The sequence below is a fragment of the Heterocephalus glaber genome, unplaced genomic scaffold (genome assembly GCF_053883595.1).
Source record: "Heterocephalus glaber isolate CG9 unplaced genomic scaffold, H.glaber_assembly_v1.0 deba00001532, whole genome shotgun sequence".
NCBI lineage: Eukaryota > Metazoa > Chordata > Mammalia > Rodentia > Bathyergidae > Heterocephalus > Heterocephalus glaber.
This window is the reverse complement of record NW_028258330.1, coordinates 22,760,602-22,786,501: the sequence shown is the minus strand read 5'-3', so window position 1 is coordinate 22,786,501 and position 25,900 is coordinate 22,760,602. Positions and strand designations below refer to the sequence as shown.

Below are 25,900 nucleotides of genomic sequence, written 5' to 3'. Positions count from 1 at the left end.
ACTGATATTGTGTAACAGGAAGAAAAGGTCTAAAGGTGCAGGGGAAGTGGGAGGGGTAGGGGAAAGGAAAAAAGGGAAAAGAAAAAATATGAGAAAAGGAAAAAAAATGGAAACAAAGTCTTTGCAAATAGGGAGGGCAGGGGAAGGGGATAAAAATAATAACCAAGATACTCATGTAATGGTACAAGATCCCAATGATGAATGTAACTGTATTTTATACCTAAAATGTACCAATAAACTTAATGGGGGGAAAAAAAAGTACGAAAAAAAAGAAGAAATCAGACAGTTCCTTCAATTAAATGACAATGACAATACAACATATCGGAATCGATGTGACAAAATGAAAGCAGTCTTATGAGGGAAATTCATAGCAGTGAATACACATATTAGGAAAATAGAATGAGCCTAATTAAACAACCTCATGCTGAACCTCAAGCTTCTAGAAAAAGAAGAGCAGGACAACCCCAAAGCTCATACAAGGGAGGAAATTATAAAGATCAGAGGAGAAATCAATGCAATGGAGACTAAGAGAACAATACAAAACAAATCAATGAAGCCAAGAGTTGGTTCTTCGAAAGAATCAACAAAATTGACAAACCCTTAGTGAACCTTATCAGAAAAAGGAAAGAAAAGGCCCAAATCCATGCAATTAGGAATGAAAAGGGTGAAATTACAACAGACCCAGCAGAAATCCAGAGGATCATCAATACCTACTTCCAGAACCTATACACCAATAAGATGGACAACACAGAAGAAATGAACAGATTCCTAGACACATATGAATTACCAAAGTTGAACGAAGAAGACCTAAAAATTCTGAACAACCCAATATCAACCAATGAAATTGAAAATGTAATTAAAAACTTATCAACTAAGAAAAGCCCAGGCCCTGATGGCTTCACTGCTGAATTCTACAAGACGTTTAGAGAGGAACTGCTGCCACTACTGTTGAAACTCTTCAATGAAATTGAAAGGGAAGCAATACTCCCAAATTCATTCCTGGAAGCAAGCATCACCTTGATCCCCAAAGCAGAGAAAGACCCAACCCAAAAGGAGAACTATAGGCCAATCTCACTCATGAACATAGGTGCAAAAATCCTTACTAAGATACTGGCAAATAGAATGCAGAAGATCATCAAGAAGATCATACACCCTGATCAAGTGGGATTCATTGCAAGGATGCAGAGACATGTGCAAATCAATCAATGTAATACACTATATCAATAGAGCCAAGGACAAAAACCATATGATTATCTCCATAGATGCAGAAAAAGCATTTGACAAAATCCAACATGCATTTATGATAAAAACCCTACAAAAGATTGGAATAGATGGTCTCTACCTCAAACTGATAGAAGCCATCTATGAAAAACCAACAGCCAATATCATACTAAATGGTCAAAAACTGAAATCCTTCACACTCAAATCAGGAACAAGACAAGGATGTCCACTATCACCACTCTTGTTCAATATAGTTCTGGAAACATTAGCCACGGCAATTAGACAAGAGAAAGAAATAAAAGGAATAAAGATAGGTCCTGAAGAAGTCAAATTGTCATTATTTGCAGATGACATGATACTCTATATAGAGGACCCCAAGAACTCCACCAAAAGTCTTCTAGACTTAATAACCAAATTCAGTCAAGTAGCTGGTTACAAGGTCAACACACAAAAATCAATAGCTTTCCTCTACACAAATGACAGACTCACTGAGAGAGAAATAGGGCAAATAATTCCTTTCACAATAGCATCCAAAAAACTGAAATACCTAGGAATCAACCTAATGAAAGAAATCAAAGACCTCTTCTCTGAAAACTATAGCACTCTGAAAAGAGAGATTGAAGATGATATCAGAAAATGAACAGACATCCCCTGCTCCTGGGTAGGAAGGATTAATATAGTGAAAATGGCCATACTTCCAAAACTGCTATATAGATCCAATGCAATTCCAATTGAGATCCCAGCAGCATACTTTATGGACCTTGAGAAAAGAATGCAAAAATTCATTTGGAACACCAAGAGATCCAGAATAGCAAAAGCAATTCTAGGCAACAGAGACATGGTAGGGGGTATCACAATCCCCAATCTGCAACTATACTACAAAGCTACTATGATAAAAAACAGCATGGTACTGGCAAAGAAACAGACCTGAGGACCAGTGGAACAGATTACAAGATGCAGAAACAACACTAGACACACTCAGCCATCTTATCTTTGATAAAGGAGCCAAACACCCTCACTGGAGGAAAGATAGCCTCTTTAATAAGTGGTACTGGAAAATTGGGTTTCAACTTGCCAAAGATTAAAACTAGACCTGTATCTCTCACCATGCACTAAACTAATATCGAAATGGATTAAAGATCTAACCATTAAAATAGAAACGTTGAACCGGCTGGAACAGAGGTTAGGTAGAACTCTTGAAGACATCAGTGTAGGAAAAGATTTTATGAACAAAACCTCAGTTGCCCGTGAACTAGCACAAACAATCAACAAATGGGATCTCTTCTTATTAAAAAGCTTCTGCACAGCAAGAGAAACCACCAGCAGTGTGAAGAGACAATCCACAATGTGGGAAAAAATCTTCACCTGCGTTTCCTCAGACAAAGCCCTACTATCTCTAACCTATAAAGAACTTAAAAAATCAGACCTCCCAAATTGAAAGACCCAATCTGAAAATAGGTATCTGAAATGAACAGACAGTTCTCAGACAAAGAAGTAGAGATAGCAAATAAATACATGAAAAAATGTTCAACATCACTGGTCATTCGAGAGATGCAAATGAAAACAATGCTGAGATTCTACCTCACTCCAGAAAGAATGGCTACTATCATAAAATCAAACAATAACAAATGCTGAGGGGGCTGTGGGGAAAGAGGAACCTTGCTCCACTGTTGATGGGAGTGTTGACTGCTGCAACCACTGTGGAAATCAGTATGGAGATACCTCAAAGAACTAGGACTGGAAGTCCCATTTGACCCTGCTATTCCACTGCTGGGGATCTTCCCCAAAGAATTAAAAGAATCATACTGCAGTGATATATGTGCACCCATGTTCATAGCAGCACAGTTTGTAATAGCTAAAACTTGGAAACAGCCCAAATGCCCATCAACTGGAGACTGTATCAAGAAAATGTGTGTTTTTTTATAAAATGGAGTACTACTCAGCCATAAAAAATGAGAAATTAGAGACATTTATAGCTAAGTGGAAGCACATTGAGGCAATACTCTTAAGTGAAATAAATAGGACACACATGTATAAATACCAAATAGTTTCTCTGGTGTGAGAAACTGAAAGTGTAAATAAGGACTAAAATGTATAATAGGTAATGTGAAATAGGAAGAAAAGGGGCAAAGGGGAAGGAAGTGGGAGGGCTAGGGGAAAGGATAGAAGGGAATGGGATTAATATGAGAAAATGGAAAAATGGGAACAAAATCTTTGTAAATAGGGAGGAATGGAGAGGTTGAAGGGAGGGCTGGGCAAGGGTGAAAAATAAGAACCAAGAGAGACTATATAAAGGTGCAAATTTCCAATGATGAATGTCATTATATTGTATACCTAAAATGTACCAATGATTAGAATGAGTAGTCAATAATGCAAAATAGGAAGAAAAGGTCCCAAGGGGTAGGGGTAGTGGGAGGGGTGGCGGAAAGGAAAATGATGAGAAATGGAAAAAATGGAAATAAAGTCTTTGTAAATAGGGAAGGGTGGAGGGAATGAAGGGAGGGCTAGGAATGGGGAAAAAATAAGAACCAAGATGCATTATGTAAAGGTACAATTCCCAGTGAGAAATGTAATTGTGTTGTATACCTAAAATGTACCAATAAAAGAATTTAACAACAAAAAAAGTTAATCCATAATTGTGCACTATTACCAAATAATACATGAAATGTAAAATGCTTTAATTTCATTTAACCCTCTAATATGTTTGCTCTATCTTCAGAAATTTGGTGCTTTAAGTATGTTTTCATTCTCACAAGACATACTTAATCCTACCAGCTTTACCCTCTTTTATCCATTTGTCATTCTTTTTTTTTTTTTTGGTACCAGGGGTCGAACTTGGGCCCTTGCGCTTGCGAGGCTGGCGGTGGAACCACTGAGCTAAATCCCCAGCCCTTCCATTTGTCATTCTTAATTGCTTCTTCATTACATACTTGACCATGTGTGTAGTCATTTTTTCAGATAAGTATATCCCTTAAATTACCCTTTCATGAGATATGCTGATATCTCTCTTTTTAAAAATATTGGCAAGGCTATGTTTATACTTTATTCTTGCAATATTTTTGATAGATATAGATTTCTAGGCTGGCATTTACTTTTTTTAAATGTGTTGAAGAAGTTATTCCAACATCAATAAAAAATAGAATCATATCAAGTTAAACATTTTCTTCACAGCAAAGGAATCACCCAACAGAGTGAAAAGACAACCTACAGAATGGCAAAAAATTTTTTCCAGCAACTACTTAGAGGACTAATATCTAGAAATACATAAAGAACTAAAAAAAAAAAACCTAGCCTTCCCCAAATTAAAAAAAAAAACCAGTGAAAAATGGGCAGCTGAATTGAATAAACATTTTTCAGAAGAAGAGGTACAAATGGACAATAAATAACATGAAGAAATGCTTCACATCTCTGGCTATTCAAGAAATTCAAATTAAAACAACACTGAGATACCACTTACTCCAGGAAAAATGGCCATCATCGATGAATAAAAATAAATGCTAGCAATGCCATGGAGGAAAATAGAACCCTTCTGCACGGTTGGTAGCTAGTTCAACCACTAAGAAAATCAGTATGAAGCTTCCTCAAAAAACTAAGAATAGAAATTCCACTTAACTCAGCTATTTTACTTCTATGTATTTTCCCAAAAGAGTTAAAGACATAATGTTGTAGTGATACATGGATTCCCATGTTTATGGCAGTACAATTCACAATAGTTAAATCTTGCCAGTGGCCTATGTGTCCATCAACAGATGAATAGATAAAGAAAATATGGTATTTATACACAATGGTGTACTATTCTGGCATAAAGAAGGATAAATTTGAGTCATTTATAGGAAAAGGGATGCATGTTGGGACAATAATGTTAATTGAAATAGACAAGATCCAGATGGTTACATATCATATGATTTCTCTTATATTAGAAACTCAAAGTATACATAAATTAGAGAACAAAATAAAAGATAGATAACAGAAAGTAGCTAGACAGATCTTTTTCAAAAGGGATACAGATCAAGAGATGAAGGGAGAGGGTCCAGAGGGAAGGTGAAGTAAACAGAATTAACATGTGTTATGTACATGTACAAACTCCCCACAATAAATGTAATCATTATGTACTGTAAACATGTACTAATAAAAATTTTTAAACATAAAAAAAGAAATTATTCCACTAGATTATGGCTTTTGTTGTTGCTGGTGAAAAATCATCTGTTAGTTTAAGAGTTCCTCTATTAAAGGTAAGCTCTGTTTTTCCCTTTATTTTCAGCTTTTCTTTCTTTGTGATTTTATCTATATTGCCATTTTCATTTATTATATGTAATAGTATTTCTAAGAGTATTTCTGAAATTAAGAAAAGACATATTACCTTTTCAAATACATGTAAATGTTTGTAATTCCTTTCTCTTAATTTTCTTTCTTTCCCTTTGAAAATCTGATTAATCATTTTGGCTCTCTTGGATTGAAGCTTTTTTGTCTTAATTACTGTATTTTTATTTTGAGCAAAGTCTTGCTAATTTTGCCACATTTTATAACTGTGCTGTTAGGAAAGTTTGGAGAAGTAATTTATATGTACTTATTGCTCTCCCCAAACTATCATTCTGACCTAATATAATGTGATAAGGGCCAAATAAGTAGAAGCTCCAGAAGCACAGTATGCCCAGCAGATCTCAAAGAGCACACGAAGTACTCTAAGGAAGCTGGCACATCCTGTAAGGCCAAACTAATGACCCCTTTCTTGGAACATCAAGATCTGATTGTGCTGGCCGCCTGCAGCCATACTCTTAAGATTTGTGTAACATCACGGAGGTTCAGAAGAGAACTGGATGTTCATACCACTATCCATAAAAGGAGCACAATACGATGTGGAAGATGAGAGCTTATTAAATGATAAGTATCATGGCTACCAATTTAAATCAGCTGGTGAGTTTTGACTATTAATAACAACCTACATCTCCTGGAACACGCAGATGATCTTCATAAAGCCTGCCGCTCTAGGACACAGTATATGACCAGGACACACTGTTAGTGCTGGCAAGAAAGAATTTAAACTTAAAATATTTTCATTTAAATTACTTATTTTTCAATTCATTTTTTCAATTCATTGCTTTGGTCTCTATTTTAACTAGACTACTGTGGTTTTGGTTTAGCAAATGATTTGAACAGATAGGGTAATTCCCTTCCAAAGTTTAGAATCAAAAAGTAACTATCTTAGTGTCCATGCAAAGATACTGTAAGATAAATTTTTAAATAACATAATAAACCTAAAATAGTCTCATAAAATACTTATGAAATAATGCCACCGAATAAAACACTAATGACTCTTATTATTTAGTTGTATTATGCCATTATGATCTGTCTAGTTTGACTTCATCTATGTTTTTACGCTATGATTGATGAGGATGTATCCTACCTATACCTGATCTCTGGAACATGTATTCTTCCTTCTTCCATAATGTGAACTTCTTATTTCCTATATAAGCCACAGAGCTATCATTCTAGAATTTTGTTTCACTAATCTCCTGAATTAGCAATAATATTGCCAGATGTCATGTATTCATTTTTTTAATTTCTTCCTCTTTCTGTTTAGGTAACTACTTATACAGAGAAAATGTGAGAAAAAAATTTAGTGTCATGCATTCCAGCCAACCAGTATATACTTTTATCTTCAAACATCATAAATCAAAGGCTAACTGAGAACAATTTTTCATAGGTAAAATTGACTTCCATTAGACTAGTTACGCCTATCACACAAGAATGGGCAATCTAAGTTGAAAAATATGCAGTATAACTGAAAAAAATTGTAAAAGTCACACCAGAAGAACTATTATTCAGGAAAAAAATCAATAAACAAACATATGAACTAAAATTAATATATTTAGAGAATTTAAAGAGTGTGTTCTACCTGTAAAGTAACAATATGATGCTAAGAAGAAAACAAAATACAAATTTTCGGAAATCAGAAAAATGACTGCTTAATTAATGGGCATATTTGAAGATAAAGCAAGAAAATGTTTGGAATGTAAATTCAAGTGGTAAGAGAAAAATATTCTATTTAGAGTTACTCTATATTCTCCCTTGTGATGTAAAGGCACACACATGTGTTTAAGTACTTGGAAAAAATAAAATTTTGCCATTTTAGCCATTTTTAAGTGCACAGTCTGTGATACTGAACACATTCACAATGTTTTGTAACCATCATCTATTCTAAATCCCTTTTGTCACCTCTGAAAAAGTCCCCACAATGGGGTTTGATACAATCCTACTTTTCCACAGAGTCTGCCAAAAAATATATATACATTTCAGGAAAAGAAAAATAGTATGATTTTCAAGAGATGGTGCTACCCTCATATGAGGGACTCCAAAGAATGTCATAAATCACAGAAAATCCATTACATTACTGGTCCTTAGAGAAGAAATTGAAAATGCCCCATACAGCAATCTCAATGACCAAGGTTACCCAAGCAGCAGTTTGCCGTACTAATAAATGTCTGGAAGCTAATGGCCACAACTTTGAGCACTTCTTATAATTGTAGAGGGAAAAGGTAACTTGTATTAATTCATGATGTCTCAATAAATTTTATTATTAAAATACTTATACAAGTTTTTCTTTTCCTCAAGTGTGATACACTTTTTGATGGACTCTGTAGTTTTACTTTGGTTACCTATGCTTTTGGAATCATATCCAAGAAATCTTTTATATTTTTTGTTATTTTAATTTTATAAATTTCTGACTTGTAATAATTTGATACACATATACAGTGTGTAATGATCAAAGCAAAGTAGTTAGCATTTTCAACTCAAACATTTTTTTCAATTTTTGATTAACACATAGTTCTACATATTTATGGGGTATGGGGCTATATTTCAATACATGCATACAATATGCACTGATTAACTGAGGGTAATTAACATTCCATCTCCCTATTATTACTTTGTATTTGGAAGCTTCAAGCTCCTCTCTTCTTGTTATTCATAAAATATAGACAGATAATTATGAGTTATAGTCCCCTTCTAGACTGAAGAACACTGTAGAACACTTGTCTAACTTATTACTTCTATCTACTTACTTTTGGGTACCATTATCTAACCTAGTCTCCCTCCCACATTTCCTAGCCTCTACTAACCACTATTCTACTTTTAGCTCAATTATTTGACACCCACATATGAGAAAGAACATGTGGTGCTTGCCTTTCTGCAGCTTACTTATTTCACTTAACACAATGTCCTCCAGTCCCATCCAGTTTGCTATAAATGATAGGGTATCATTCTTTTTGGGGCTGAATAATATTTCATTGTGTATATTTACTGCAATTCCTTTATCCATTCATTGATAGACATCTAGGTTGGTTCCATATTTAGCTATTGTGAATAGTGCAGCAATAAGCACAAGTGTACAGCTGTCTGATTGTTATGCTGATATCATTCCCTTTGGACGTAGGGATAGCTGGATTATACTGTATGTGGTAGATCTGCTTTTAGTTTTTTGAAGAATCTCCAAACTGTTTTCCGCAGTGTCTATACTAATTTGCATTCCTACCAACAGTGTAGAGCCCCTTTTTCCCTATATCCTCATCAGCATTTGTTATATTTTTGTCTTTTTGAGACTACCCAGCCTAAATGGGGTAAGAGGGTATATCTCATTGTGGTTTTAAATTCATTTCCCTGATAGCTAATAAAGTTGAGCATTTTTCATCAATTCTCTTGGCCATTTGAATTTCTTCTTTTAAGAAGTGTCTATTATGTACCACAAATATGTACCAACAAATTTTTTTAATTTTAAAGAAGTGTCTCTAATAGTTTGTTTTGTTAAACAAATTTCTATCTATGTTCATACTTTTTTCTTCTATTATCTTTATCCAGTTTTAGGATTAGCACAATGTTGAGTTCCTAAAATGAGGGGAGAAGTGTTCCTTTTTTTTTCTGCTTTAATTGTTTGATATAATTTATCAGTTAAAATGTATAGGAGCCTGCTGTTGACATATAGGTAAGTTTTCAAGCTAGGAATATACTTTCTTTAATAGGTGCTATTCAAATTTTATATTTCCTCCAGAGTTAGTTCCATTAATTTGTCTTCCAAGGTACTTCTTAGAAGTTGTCAAATTTATTTCAAAACAGATTTTTGAAATATGCTTTCTATATCCTTTTAAATTCTGTAAAATCTGTGGTAATGTCTCCTAGATCTTAATATTGTGATTTTTTAAAATGTATAATTGATATTGTGTAACAGGAAGAAAAGGTCTAAAGGTGCAGGGGAAGTGGGAGGGGTAGGGGAAAGGAAAAAAGGGAAAAGAAAAAATATGAGAAAAGGAAAAAAATGGAAACAAAGTCTTTGCAAATAGGGAAGGGTGGAGGGGGTGAAGGGAAGTCAGGGGAATGGGGAAAAAATGAGAACCAATATACGTCATGTAAATGTACAAGATCCCAATGATGAATGTAATTATTTTATACCTAAAAGGTACCAATAAACTTAATGGGAAAAAAATTTTAAAGAAATGTCTATTCATTTTCTTGAGTATTGCTGAAGTGCAGACTACCCAGCCCCCACTCTCAGAGACCCTCTTTAGTGCAGGTGGGCAGAAGTCCCAGGATATAGATTTTAATAAGAACCTTAAGTGACTCATTTTCAGAAATTCTGGTTTGTTTAGGTATCTTATGTATATGATGTGAATGACATCAACAAATACCCTTTTCGTTTTTTTAACATACCTTGATATTCTCTGTCCCTCAGTTCAAGCCATATTTAATAAAATTTGGGTAATTTAATAAATACTTCAGTAAAACAAAGAAGTATCATTTGTATCCAAGAAATTTTTGCCCACACTAATGTTATGGAGATTTACCACCATGTTCTCTTCTAGTAGTTTCATAGATTTGGCTCTTACATGTAATTCTAATTCATTTTGAGTTTTATTTTTAAACATGGTGTGAGATTAGTCTAATTTCATTCTTCTGTATGTAAAACCCAGTTATTCCAAAAATCCTTTCAGATTATTTTTTGAGACACAGTCTCCCCAGGTAGTTCAAGCTAGCCTTGGAACTCACTATACAGCCCAGGCTGGCCTTGAACCCGCAGCAATCCTCCTGCCTCAGCCTTCCAAGTGCTGGTATTACAGGGGTGTGCCACTATACTTGGCTACCCAAAACCTTTTGTTGAAAAGTAAAACTCACTGCAATTGCATGTTTTTAACACCTTTGTCAGAAATTAATGAACTGCAAATACATGGGTTTATTTCTGAGCTCTCTATTCTGTTCCATTGGTCTATGTGTCTGTTTTTCAGCCAATTTCATGCAGTTTTGATCCCTGTAGATTTGTTGTATATTTCAAAGTGAGGCATTGTGATACTTCCAGGTTCTTTTTGCTCAAGATTGCTTTGGCTACTTGGGATCTTTTCTGTTTCCATACAAATTCAAAATTTTTTTCTACTTCTTTAGAAAAATGTCATTGATATTTTGACAGAGATTTTATTGAATCTGTAGATTCTTTTGGATAATATGGACATTGTAAAAATATTAATTCTTCCAATTGAAGAACATAAAAGTCTTTCCATTTATGTTTTCTTCAATTTCTTTCTTCACTGTTTTACAGCTTTTATACAAGTCTTTCACCCTGGTTAAATTTATTTCTAAGTATTTTTGGAACTATTGTAAATGGAATTGTTTTCTTCATTAGACAGTTAATTGTTAGTACATAGAAATGCTATTAATTTTGTGTGTTATTTTCTGTCCTTCAACTTTGCTGAATTTGTTTATTAGCTCTACCAGTTTTCTTCAACATACATATTCCTTTAAATCATACTTAATCCCCAACCTCAACTAACACAGTAAATCCTTTTTTGCCTATTGATTCAGAGGCATAAAACAATAGACAATAGCATAAGGACAATAGCAAAATTAACTTCTGCCTAACATAATTCATATATTCTGTGTAAAACTGAAAACATAGTTCTTTCTCCAGAAAAAGAAGCAAAATCCGCAGGTAAAGTTAATCCTTTCCTTTGATATCCAATAATTTAAATGTCATGATGTAATTTTAAATATTTTTAATAGATAATTTTGTTATGTGATAAAAGGATGAGAAAAGAAACAAAACTACTTTATTAATATATAAATATAGCCATACTAAATTAAGGAAGAAATATTCATAACTGTTATAATCCTGGTTTCTGCAACTGCTCACATAATTACAACTCAATTGTGCAGTTACCTGCTTACAATCACCTTCTTCCATTGCCCTCCATGTTCACTTCACCCTCAGCAAACACCTCAGTTGTTGTAGTGTGTTTTTTCTAGCTAGGTGAGCTAAACTTTCATTCCTGAAGGGTCTAGGCAATTAACAGTCCTGCTTGAATCTGGTGGGTCTAGTTTTCTATTGACTTTAATCACACAATATTTCGATACTATGAGGTACTATCTGGCAATTTTTGTATCCCAGACATACTCTTCTGTACTCTGCAACAGCAGCCCAGTTTCCTCTGGATAACCTCAACTAACAGAGTACATCCCTTTTGACCTGTTGATTCAGAGGCATAAAAACCCCAAAGTGGCTACCAACAGTGTCAACTTCCAGTTCAGTAGAAGCATTATGTCTTTTCATGAAACTAAGACCTCTAGACCACCAGTCTAAGGTTAGAAAGACAGGAAGCAGGGCTAGGGATTTCGCTCAGTGGTTCTGCCACCTGCCTCACAAACACAAGGTCCTGAGTTCGATCCCTGGTACCCCCCCCAAAAAAAGAGAGATAGAAAGACAGGAAGCAAAAAACTTTGCTAGTGGGTCAGTAGGGATAATGGTGAGTAGAACCATTTTCATCTTTTTTTAGAAAAGAATATGGCATTTTATTCTCACTTATAGATATACAGTACATGAATTAAGAAATAAAATCATGATAGGGGCCTCAAATATTGAAAGCTTTTGACCTAACATGCCAATATTAATCCATTCCCTGCAAAGCAGGAACATTAGCAGTTCAAACTTGGTCATTGTCATAGTTATTGATGTTGAGTTTTTACTGTGAAATACCCAGTAGCACTTTAACCCAGTAGTAGGCCTGAGCTAAGTTTCAATGTGCCATCTTTGGAACAAATTGTGTTTATTTACATGTTAAGAGTAGGTGGTTTTATTCACTTATCCTACAGTGAGTTTAATGAATGGTTTAAAGCTACACAGATTTCCCCAGCTATTATTTCCCTTAGTGTTTTTTTAATTATTATTTTTTATTTTTTTAATTTTTTTATTTTTTGGTACCAGGGATCAAACTCAGGACCTTGCGCTTGGGAGGCAGGTGCCAGAACCACTGAGCTAAATGCCCGGCCCATCCCTTAGTGTTTTTAAAAGCAACAACTCATTACTGTTTATAAAAGATAATGCCAGAAAAAGGTAATGTTAAAGTAAAGGTGCTTTAATATTTAAGGACAACATATGATATTACTATTGGAAAAAACTGTACAACACAACACTGAAATAGTATAGCACTATTAACTCATTTGTTTTTAAAAAGTGGTAATATCTACCTTATATACTATTCTAGTATCTAAACCTCATAATTATAATTTGAGTATACAATCTAACTTACAACTGTGCACAGCTTCTGAGGCATATTTTTTCAGAGTTTCTTTGCATATCAATTAAAATTAAAGTTGGCCCTTGATCTGGAGATTATCACTACTGGAAAGCACTGAGTTTAGACATTTATTGAACAAAAAGCCTGACAGACTGAAAGCAATAAAACCATGCAAAGGAAAGCAGCTGCAGCCCTCAAATTTATTATCAAATCTAGCACAAGACCTGCTCAGAGGCTTGAGATTTCTACCCTATGATTCCTGGACCCATGAATACTGGCTGTTGGAAAAGAACACCATGTAGTGAGTTCTGATTTAGAGCATTTGCAGCTCTCTGAAGGACTGAATGAATGCCCGAGCACACAAGGTATTATCTATCACCTAGTTAGCACTGTCACTGAATGATCAAAAGGTGATTTCACTGTTGTATCCAGGGTGATGATGAACATGCTAGGACCAGTGAATTCCATGAACATGGGCCCATTGCCATGTTTCATTTGTCTGAAGTGAATTCCTTGATCAGAAGTAATGCTATTTATATCTTATCTACCATTTTATTACTAGAATCTTGCATGGTACATAACAGAATTTTGAATACATGTGGGTTTCTTAGCTAAAAATGAACACAGATTATTTATTATCAGATCCTTTGTAAAAATAACTTTAAAGTTTTCTTTAGAAATATTCCAAATGTTTTACAATAAGTTAAATGAAATTGTTCAGTTTACTGTGTTCTATTTGAACTTGGGAAAACTCTACTACCCTTTTCCTTGTGTGAAAGAGTTTGGAATTAGATCTGCTGGGTTAAAAATCAATTCTTTGCCTTTACTTTCTATGATTACATAAAAGAACATCCTTAGATTATACATTTCTGTTAAACATGGATGCCACCTTTATTCCTCTTGAACATCCTACCTGCTCCTCTCTTCTACTTGATAGATATATAGGATCTAGGCTAACATTACTTTTGATGTTGAATACATATCCAATGATACCCAGATGTCAAGATTTTGGAAGATGTGAGAAATATCTCCCACCTTCGTGGTGTATTTTCATACTTATGAGACACCTGGTTTACAGTGGTTTCATTACTATCATCAAGTACTTAACATCTAGTAAAGAGAACAGAATAACTATAATAGGAATTTCCAAAGACAGTCATGCACAAATAGGGAACATGTCTTGCTTACATTTTCTCTCCCCTAGAAACATAAAGGTCATTGAATAGAGCTCAAGAGTACATACTTTATACCCAGCCATGCTTCTTTGTTGAAGAATTTTAAACATTCTAAATTCTGAGCAGATGACCTTGGGTCAAACTCACTTTCACCAATACCTCTCAAAGATGAAAGAAAACCACTATGAGAAGATCTCTAGAAATTCTTCTTGTTGAGTTTTTAGATTTTTATGTTCATTTTATTGTCTTATTTCTGAGAGGTGAGGAGATAACTGTCTTGGTGCAGCTGGGCAGATGGCCAAAGTAGGGAAGGCACAGACCCACTAACCAGCATTTGACAGCCTACAGATGGCATCAGGAGTGATGGGATGGAATATGCTGTGTCTCTGAATTCTGTGTGGGTGATGTAAGCGACCTCAAATTTGCTATATCTGCCTACATGCTGCACAGCCCACGGGTCAGAAGTTTGGGGACACATGTCATATCACATCACCTGTTCTAGTTTAGTGCATAAAACTCCAAGCCTGAAGAAGGTGATATATTGTGCAATTCTCAGGGCCAAGAGTTTTGACTGCCACCACCTCTGGGAAGCCTAACTATGTATCTCTTCTTGATTATTGCAGTTCTGCTGATCCAGAAACCCACAGGTAACCCAAAGCTTTCCAGGGCATCAAGAAAATCAGCAATGAGATGGAGTATTTCCAAGAGCCCAAGGGAATATAATCATCCACAATATGGGGAGATAGGGTCTCCCTGGAGGACCAAAGTCTATGCACAAAGAGAAATTCCCTCTTCATTGGGTCATGGTAATATCCTTGAAAATAAGTAGTCACAGAGCTGAAAAGAGGTCATAATTTCCTGAGAAGGCCTTATTATTTAAAAGAATGAGCCCAATGTCTCAAGATATCTTTATTTCTCTGCATAGGTATTACTCTGACACTCAGCCATATTTTTTTCATTCAAATATACATTTTAGCCCATTACATCATTGTGTGTAAATAGTGGAAAAAGCACAAACTTTGGAGTCAAGTTTTTTTGTTTTTGTTTTTGTTTTTGTTTTTTGTACCAGGGATCAAACTCGGGACCTTGTGCTTATGAGGCAGGCGGTGGCACCACTGAGCTAAATCCCCGGCCCTCTTTGGAGTCAAGTTTAAGAAATATGACTTCAATATTTACTATTTTGTCAACTTTGGATAAGTAGTGAGGACTCTATGAGACTCAGTTTCTTCATCTGTGAATATAATAACACCAGGCTCACAGAGGTTTCATTAAATGATACAACAGATGTGAAGCCACCTAGCATAATGTCTAGCTCATACTGTAATTTAGAACTTAGAGTTTCCTTTTTTCTTTCAAAACCAGATCTCTTGAATTTCTCCCTCACTATAGCAATAGTAATGGTTTGTCTTGACGCTAAATTTCTCAGATTCAGAGAAGCTCTAGAATTTAGGATTGGAGGAAACATCTTTGTTTACAGAAGCCGAAATTTGAATAGCCTGGTTCTTACCTCACTGAAAGTATTTAAAGTCACTAAAGGAAAAAATGTATAGTAAGGTGAGGAGAATTCTGGGACTGAACATCGGATAAATTCTTACCTCTGGCGGTAGAGGGAGAATGGAAAGTCATAGAGGGATAAAGCAAGTTCAATAATTAGAAAGATGTCCAGATTATTCTGATGACATAGAAACAAAGGAAGATATGCACTGGCAGAAGTGTGCAATACTGAGAATAAATAAGGAAGGAAGATCTTTGAAGGGAAAAAATTACCCGATAGTAACAAGAATGATTCTTGGCCATGGTAGTGGGTAAGAAGAGAATTTAACTCAGGAATAAATACACAACAACAATTTATTTGAGCATGAGAGATAGGGCAGCTGTAAGAACACAGTGCCCTAGAAGCATTCAGAGTGAGGCAGATTTGCTGAGGTTCATCTTATTAGAGAATTCTTTTTAAGATATGAGAATGGGCCTTATGGATACCCCATACTCCTAACTCCTACAAACCTCCTATCCCTTCCCCATAACCAAGTCATCTTCAGTCTCAAAAACTGATCTTGGTCTATTGTTCTTTCATGTGAACAGTAACAGAACAACTTAAGAAATGCTGGGGACACTATGTACAGGGAAACTGCAGAAAAATCTGCAAAGTAACTGAAATACATGAGGTACTATGTGAAAATGGGAGATACTGTTGCCTCAATATCAAGAAATTGGAAGAATGGAAAAAAATTACAAAGCCACCTCCTCCAAAGCAAGCACCATTTGCATTAACTCTTCCTCAAGATGAAGAAAAAATGGAAACTTCCTCAACCCCCAAGACATATCACACATAAATCAAGTTTAATTTCCTCTTCATTTATTTCTTAGTGTATTCCAATACATCAAGATGATGAGATCTGCATCTTCTACCTTCTAATTTCTTGATCTCCAGAATGATTTTCAAGCAGATTCTAATAAAGATTATTTCCAGGCTTCTGACTCTGTTCTTTAACCAGATGCTAAACCCTTACTCTATGCTAGGTAATAAATTGATAAGGACAACTCAGAACCTCTCATCAAAAAGTCACTTATAACCAATACACTAAACATAAACAAACAAAAAACTATAACATGGAATATTGGAATAAGAAATTCAGAAAATTGATATGTAATTCAGGAGAGGAAAAAGTTAAGCAAGTATTGGAGGAAATTCATGAGTGAGTTTAGCATTAAAGTGCTGCCTTGTGAAAAATGCAGGATTTCAACAGAGAACTGTTAGCTGGGAAGCAAATCTGAGCGAATAGAATGGCATCTACAAATTGAAGGAAATTGGAAAAGATAGGACATTTCAGGAAATTATACATACATTTTGATTGGATGAAAAAGAGAGCATTCAACGGTGAACTATGGAGAAGTATGATTCTCTAAGCACCTGTGTACCAGCAGTGAGCTGAGAAGACAAATGAGTAAGGCCCTCCATCGCAGAGCTCACCATGTGACACAGAGCGTAGCATAAATAAGTTTTGTTGTCATTTCTGTTGTTCTTTGGTATCAGGACTCTTTGGAGTTAGGGTGAAATGTAAAACATAGAAATTAGTTTGAAATACAGTATTATATGAGATTTTATTGTCCTGATAGGCAGGACAACACGAGGATGATCCAGATATACACTCCACCTTATCCTTAAAGCTATACCTTTTGAATATATTTAACATGAAAAGTTTTATTTCTAACTACATTTCACATTCATTTTCAAGTTTTGTCTCTTATACTGTGTCACCATAACTATTACAGGCATTTATAAGATTTCATTCATACACTAATTTGTGGCATGTGTTCCATTTATTACCTTCTGATCTCCTATTCTAGGGCTGGGGCAGGGAATATGAAAGATGAGGCTAGAAGATCTTGTACTGGCAAAAAGTAAGGAAGTACTTAAAAATCAGAACAATGGGACATGTAAAAGGAAGACAGGAGTGAATCTGAAAGAGCTTTGAATGACCAAAGCTGGGACAACTTGCACAATAAAATAAATTACATAGCATTGGAATATAATATATAAATAAATAGCTATGAATCCTTGCTGGCATGAATTAATTAATAATTTGGTGAGAAAAGACAGATACACCATATAGAATAATCCCAACTAATTTATGTAAATATCCCCTTCTCAAGAAATGAGCAATTACTCTCAATCTCCTCTCGCTCTCTCTCTCTCTCTCTCTCTCTCTCTCTCTCTCTCTCTCTCTGTGCTTAGTAACTGGCTTCCGAAGAGAGCAATATAGAAAGGAAGAGAAAGGAAACTCTACCCTGATAAAATCATGTTTCCAGGTTTATGGAGAAATCAGTGCTGTTAACATGAACTTCTGGTATAATGTGGTAAGAATAGGATTTCACTATGTCATCTTCCTCCCCAAAATCTGTAATCCCAGACTAACAATGAGAAAAAAAGCACAAAAATTCAAAGTGACATTCTGAGAAATATCTGGCCAGTACTCCTCAAAACTGTCTAATTCATCAAAAACAAGAAAAATCTGAGAAATTTGTCGCAGATCAGAGGAAACTAAGGAGACATGACAACCGAAGGTAATGTGGAAACCTAAATGAACTTTTGGAACAGGAAAGGGGCATTAAGAAAAAGCTAGTGAAGTCACAGTAAGTGTATAGCTCAATTCATAGTGATGTGTTTAACAATGACCGATGGACCACAGTAGTATAAGATCATAGTGTAAGACCACAGAGGGCTAGGTGTGCTATGTCTTTCTTAAATATTGGATAGAATCCAATGGTAAAGTCAACTGAGACTGAATTCTTTATGAGAAATGTTAACTATAATAGGTTTTTTCACAAGTTAAAAGGCAATTTCATTTTCTGTCTCTTTTAGCCAATTATTGTATTTTTACTTGTATAATTTTCCCCATTTTTAAGATTCTCACATTTGTTCACCTAAAATACTTTGTGATGTCATCTTTTTAACTGGTAGTGGTGGGGTGAGCCTACTGACTCAGACCAGGGGGTACAGTGCAGTGCTGGAACAGTCCCTAACCTAGGACTACTGGAGCTGGCCTGGAGCTGGTCTGGAGCTGGGACCTGTCTAGAGCTTGTGGTCTCTGAATCTTGCCTGGACCTAGGGTAGGTCCAGATTTCACCAGTCACCAATCAGTTGAGGGTTCTTTTGCTGGAAATCATGAATCAGCAGACTGCATCTCTTCCAGTAGGTCCAGACTTTGAGCACAAAGAGCCCTCAGCCCTTATTGTTATACCCCTGGGGCCTGATGCAGCTGGTTGACACCAGTTAATGCCAGATGCCATTGGTCAATACTGAGTTGCAGGTCTCTGCCAGTTACTGCTCTCTGTCACTGATTTTTGTTGGCTGCTAGTCTTTGAAGCTCTTCAAGGCTAACAACCCCTACAGTTTGTAGCTCTTCTGTTAAGGCAATCTTTCTATAAATACTACACAGAATAATCCTGAGGAGGTTTACAGGACTTACCCAAAATCATGAGATTTATAGAACAGTAGAGCAAGGCTTTATTTGAACAAGACCTGAGCTGCAGGACATGAACACTAGTACGCCAGAGGAAACCCTCTTAGATCAAGCCAGGAAGCCTGAGGTGGGTACTGCTTATAATGGAACCAAATTTAAACCTGCTTATTGGTCCAAATTCAGGCATGTGATTGGCCCAAGCTCAAGCCTGCTGACTGGTCCAAATTCAAACCTGCTTATTGGTCCAAATTTCTCTGAACACAAACCTTCCAATCTGAGCCTACAGATTGATTCAAATTCAATTCTACTGCTTAGTTCAAGTTCAAACCTACTGCAGTCAGCGCACACATGTGGGGCATCCAGGATATCTGTAGCTGTCATGGCAGTGGTTAGGAAAAATAACAAAAGATTGGGCTGTTTGATTGACAGCTGTCAAATCTCCACAAAAGATGGTGGGACTTTTCAAGAGGGCTAGCTGTGTTAATAGCACCTTATTGGAATTTTGGGAGGTTGGAGATGTTAATGATGGGCCCAGATCCTTCCCTGAGCTCTGGCATGTTGGGGTGGTCTGCCCACTACTTCTTCAAGCATCTGGAAGGCTGAAACAGGAGGATTGCTGTGAGTTTGAGGTCAGCCTGAATTGCATAGCAAGATTCTGTCTCAAAATAATAAAATAATAATAATAATAATAATGATAATAATAATAATAATTGCTTCTCTTCTTCATGTTCATACCTTTTCTTTCTTTCTTTTTTTTTTTTTGGTACTGGGTATCAAACTCAGGACCTTGCGCTTCTGAGGCAGGCAGTGGAACCACTGAGCTAAATCCCCAGCCCCATATTTTTTCTTTTGAAAATCTACAAAGGTTTGTCTTTTAATTCAGGGTGCTCTCTATCCATGCCATAAAGCAATTGTGAAGGTGTCATAGCTTCACTGGATAGCTAGTCACAATATATACAAAATGGGCTTGGACTTTTGAACAAATGGACATAATAGAGGTTTACAGAGTGTTCCACCCTGTTCCACAAAATCAGAATATACATTCTTTTCATCTGCACATAGGTCATTCTCTAAAATAGACCACATACTAGTTCAAAGAACATGTTTAAGTAAATGCAAAGGAATTAAAGTTATCCCCTGTATATTATCAGGCCATAGTGCAATTAAACTAGAGATCAATAGCATAAGAAACTGCAAGAACTTCACAAACACATGGAAATTGAATAACACCCTCCTGGACAACCAATGGGTCAGAGGGGAAATTAAAGAAGAAATTAGACAGTTTTTACAATTAAATGATAATGCCAGTACAAAATACAGGAATCTATGAGACACAATGAAAGCAGTTCTACAAGGGAAATTCATAGCTGTGAATGCTTATACTAGGAAAACAAGAGAGAGCTCAGATAAACAACCTAATGCTGAATCTTAAGCTCCAAGAAAAAGAAGAGCAAGACAAACCCAAAGCTCATACAAGGGAGGAAATTATAAAGATCAGAGCAGAAATCAATACAATGGAGACCTAGAGAATGATACAAAAAAATCAATGAATGGAAGAGTTGGTTTTATGAAAGAATAAATAAAATTGATACGCCCTTAGCCAATCTTGTCAAAAAAAGGAAAGAAAAGGCTCAAATCCATGCAATTAGGAATGAAAAAGGTGAACTCACAACAGATCCAGCAGATCATCCATACCTACTTCAAGAACCTGTACTCTAATAAAATGGAAAACACAGACGACATGGACAGATTTCTAGATACATACAAATTACCAAAGTTGAACAAAGAAGATATAAAAATTCTAAACACCCTAATTACAATGAGTGAAATTCAAAACATAATTAAAAGTTTACCAACAAAGAAAAGCCCAGGCCCTGATGACTTCACTGCTGAATTCTACAAGAAATTTAGAGAAGAACTATTGCCACTACTCTTTAAAGTTTTCAATGAAATTGAAAGGGAAGCAATACTTCTGAATTCATTCCTGAAAGCAAGTGTTACTTTGATTCCAAAACCAGGGAAAGACCCAACCCAGAAAAAGAACTAAAGGCCAATCTCCCTAATGAACATAGATGCAAAAATCCTCAATAAGATACTGGCAAACAGAATACAGAGGGTCATCAAGAAGATTATACACCCTGACCAAGTCAGATTTATCCCAGGGATGCAAAGATGGTTCAACATATGTAAATCAATGTAATACACTATATTAACAGAGTCAAAGACAAAAACCATATGATCACCTCAATAGATGCAGAAAAAGCATTTGATAAAATTCAACACCCATTCATGATAAAAACCATGCAGAAAATTGGAATAGAAGGTCTTTATCTCAGCTTGATAAAGGCTATGAAAAACCAACAGTCAACATCATACTAAATGGTCAAACACTGAAAACCTTCACGCTAAAATCAGGAACAAGTCAAGGATGTCCACTATCACCACTCCTGCTCAATATAGTTTTGGAAACATTAGCCACAGCAATTAGAGAAGAGAAAGAAATACAAGGAATAAAGATAGGAAAGGAAGAAGTTAAACTGTCATTATTTGCTGACGATATGATACTATACATTGAAGACCAAAAAACTCCACCAAAAGACTTCTAGACTTAATTGACAGATACAGAACAGTAGCTGGATGCAAGGCAAACACTCAAAAATCAATAGCCTTCTTGTACACAAATAACAGATTCACTGAGAGAGAAGTTAGGGAAACTATCCATTTCACAATAGCAACCAAAAAAATGAAATATCTAGGAATCAATCTAACAAAGGAAGCAAAAGACCTCTACATTGAGAACTACAACACTCTGAAAAAAGAGATTGAAGAGGATATAAGAAAATGGAAAGACATCCCTTGTTCCTGGGTAGGAAAAACCAATATAGTGAAAATGGCCATACTTCCAAAGCTACTATACAGATTCAATGCAATCCCTATTGAAATCCCAACAGTTTATTTCACAGATCTAGAGAAAACAATCCAAAAATTCATTTGGGACAAGAAGAGACCTAGAATAGCAAAAGCAATTCTAGGCAACAGAGACATGGCAGGGGATATCACAATCCCCAACTTGAAAGTATACTACAAAGCTGCTGTGATAAAAACAGCATTATACTGGCAAAGAAACAGACCTGAGGATCAGTGGGATAGACTAGAGGATACGGAAGCAACTCCAGACATACTCAGCTACCTAATTTTTGACAAAGGAGCCAAACATCCTCACTGGAGGAAAAAATAGCCTCTTTAATAAATGGTGTTGGAAAAACTGAATTTCAACTTGCCAAAGATTAAAACTAGACCACTATCTTTCACCATGCACTAAACTAAAATAAAAACGGATTAAAGATCTAAATATTAAAGCAGAAACACTAAACTTGCTGGAAGATAAGTTAGGTCGAACTCTTGAAGACACTGGCATAGGAAAAAACTTTATGAACAAATCCTCAGTAGCACGGGAACTAGCACAAAGAATCAACAACTGGGATCTCATCTTATTAAAAAGCTTCTGCACTCCAAGAGAAACCACCAACAAAGCTAAGAGACAACCTACAATGCGGGAAAAAATTTTTACCAGCTGTACCTCAGACAAAGGTCTACTATCAAGAATATAAAAAGAACTCAAAAAAATCCAGCCCCCAAATATAAAATTCAAAAATGAGCATCTGAAATAAACAGACATTTCTCAGACAAAGAAATAAAAGCAGGAAATAAAAATATGTAAAAATATTCAACATCACTGGTCATTCAAGAGATGCAGATGAAAACAATGCTCAGATTCCACCTCACCCCAGTAAGAATGGCTGCTATCAAGAAATCAGCCAATAACAAATGCTGGCGGGGGTGTGGGGAGAAAGGAACCCTTCTTCATTGTTGGTGGGAGTGCAAACTGGTGCAACCACTGTGGAAATCGATATGAAGATACCTCAAAGAACTAGGATTAGAAGTCCCATTTGACCCAGTTATTTCTCTGCTGGGTATCTTCCCAAGAGAATTAAAAGAGTCATACCACAGTGATATATGCTCACCCATGTTTATAGCAGCACGGTTTGTAATAGCTAAAACGTGGAAACAGCCGAAATGCCCGTCAACTGGAGACTAGGTAAAGAAGATATGGTTTTTCTATAAAATGGAGTACTACTCAGCCATAAAGAAGGAGAAGCTAGAGACATTTATAGCCAAGTGGATGCACATTGAGGCCATACTCTTAAGTGAAATAAATAGGACACACATGTGTAAATACTGAGTAGTTTCTCTGGTGTGAAAATGCAAAAGTGTAAATAAGCATTAAAATGCATAAATGATATAGTGAAATAGGAAGAAAAGGTCTAAAGGAGTAGGGGAAGTGGGAGGGGTAAGGGAAAGAAGAGAATTCAGGTTTTAAGTACATCAATTCACTTGCCATTATATAGCTTGCCCTCAGTTGCAGCCTAATTATCACTTGCCACTCACTAATAGCGTTTTGATATGAATCTGCAAGCAATTGTTTTATTATGGTCTCTGTGGAGTCAAATGTCTCTGCTAATGTTCATCTGTATTTGCAGTTGTTCCTTAGTACTAGCATCACTGCTTCTGCTCCACCTCAGTTCATGAAGCATTAGATTCTCATAAGAGTGCACAACCTAAATCCCTCACATATTCAGTTCATAATAGTGTTTGTGCTCCTGTAAGTATCTGCACCATCACTGATTTGACAGGAGGCAGAGCTCAGGCATTAGTGCTAGGGATAGGGAGCAGTAGTAAATACATATAAAGTTTGTTCACTTGCCTGCTGCTCACTTCCTGCTGTGTGGCCAACTTCCTAACAGGAAGTAGACTGATGCCAGTCCATAGTCCAGAGCTTGGGACATCATGATTAAGAAATGCAGTCTATGTAATATTTCCTGTGCAATAAGTGTTTTGTTCATAAAGTCTTTGAGTACACCTATGTCTTCATGAGTTTTACCTATTCTATCTTTCAAGCAGATAACGTGTCTTTATGTTAATATTTAGATCTTTGATCCATTTTGATTTTAGTTTAGTATATGGTGAGAGAAAAGGGTGTAGGTTTAATCTTCAGCATATGGAATGTGAGTTTTCCCAGCACCATTTATTATTAAAGAGGCTATCTTTCTTCCAGTGAAGGTATTTGGCCCCTTTGTCAAAGATACGGTGACTGAGTGTGTTTAGAGTTGTTTCTGCATCTTCTAGTCTGTTCCATAGATCCTTGAGTCTGGTTTTTTGCCAGTACTATGCTATTTTTATCACAATATCTTTGTGGTATAATTTCAAATCGGGAATTTTGGTGCCCCTTATTTTGCTTTTGTTGCCCAGAATTACTTTTGCTATTATAGGTCTTTCCTGGTTCCAAATGAATTTTAGGATTGTTTTCTCTAATTCTGTGAAGTATGCTATTGGTATTTTGACCATGGTTGTATTAAATCTGTATAACAGTTTTGTAAGTATGACTATTTTCAATATAGTGGTTCTGCATACCCAAAAATAAGGGATATTTTTCCATTTTCTGATATCCTCTTTGATCTCCTTTTTCAGAGTACTGAAGTTTTCAATGTAAAGGTCTTTCACTTCCTTTCTTAGATTGATTCCTAAGTATTTTATTTTTTTTGGTTGCTATTGGAAAGGTGTTGTTTTCCTAATTTCCCTCTGAGTGAGTTTATTCTTTGTGTTCAGAAATGCTATTGATTTTTTTATTGTTGTTTTATACCCAGGTATGCTACTAAATTTGATCATTAAATCTAGAAGTCTTTCAGTGGAATTTTTGGGATATTCTATGCAGAGTATCATGTCATCCACAAATAATGATAATTTAACTTCTTCCTTTTCTATCCTTATTCCTTTTGTTTCTCTTTCTTGTCTAATTGCTCTGGCTAATGTTTCCAGAGCTATACTGAATAGGAGTAGTGATAATGGGCATCCTTATCTTGTTCCTGATTTTAGAGTGAAATCTTTCTGGTTTTGACCATTTAATATGATGTTGGTTATTGGTTTGTAATAGATTGATTTTATCAGATTGAGATAAAGATCTTCTATTCCAATATTCTGTAGGGTTTTTATCATGAATGGGTGTTGGACTTTGTCAAATGCTTTTCTGCATCTATTGAGAAGATCGTGTGGTTCTTGTCCTTGGTTCTATTATTATGGTGTATTACATTTATTGATTTGTGTATGTTGAACCACCCCGCATCCCTGGGACGAATGCTACTTGGTCATAGTGTATAATCTTCTTGATGATTTGCTGCCTTTTGTTTGTCAGTATCTTATTGAGGATTTTTGCATCTGTGTTCATTAGGGAAATTGGCCTGTAATTCTCTTTTTTTGGTTGGATCCTTCTCTCATTTTGGTATCAAGGTAATCCTTGCTTCCAGGAATGAGTTTGAGAGTATTGCTTCCATTTCAATTTCACTAAAGAGTTTGAGGAGTAGTGGAATTAGATCTTCTCTAAATAAATTGTAGAATTCAGCAGTAAATCTGTCAGGACCTAGGCTTTTCTTTGCTGGCAACTTTTAAATTACTTCTTCAATTTTATTGACTGATATAGGGTTATTTAGAATTTTTATGCCTTCTTGATTCAGTTTTAAACAGCTTTTGCACTGCAAAAGAAACCACCAACAGAGTGAAGAGACAATCCACGGAATGGGAAAAAATTCTTATCAGCTATTCTTCAGACAAAAGATGAATATCTAGAATATATAAAGAACTAAAACAAACAGACCCCCCAAATTTAAAGACCCAATACAAAAATGAGCATCTGAATTAGACACTTCTAAGATGAAGAAGTACAAACAGCAAACAAATACATAAAAAAATGTTCAACATCACTGGTCATTCAAGAAATGCAAATTAAAACAACACTGAGATTCCATCTCACTCCAGAAAGAATGGTTATCCTCAAGGAATCAACCAATAACAAATGCTGGCAAGGCTGTGGGTGAAAAAAGAACCCTTTTCCCCTGTTTGTGGGAGTGTAAATTTGTACAACTACTATGGAAAT

The 25,900-nt window shown here is 35.6% G+C and overlaps 1 protein-coding gene across 1 annotated transcript; it reads left to right on the top strand.

Moving 5' to 3' along the window:
• The first annotated feature begins 14,546 nt into the window (after positions 1–14,546).
• On the top strand, positions 14,547–16,281 carry Defb127 (defensin beta 127). Its single transcript, XM_013070765.1, has 2 exons — positions 14,547–14,595; positions 16,031–16,281. The coding sequence occupies exons 1-2, from the start codon at positions 14,547–14,549 to the stop codon at positions 16,279–16,281; spliced, it is 300 nt and encodes a 99-aa protein (XP_012926219.1).
• The last annotated feature ends 9,619 nt before the right edge of the window (positions 16,282–25,900 follow it).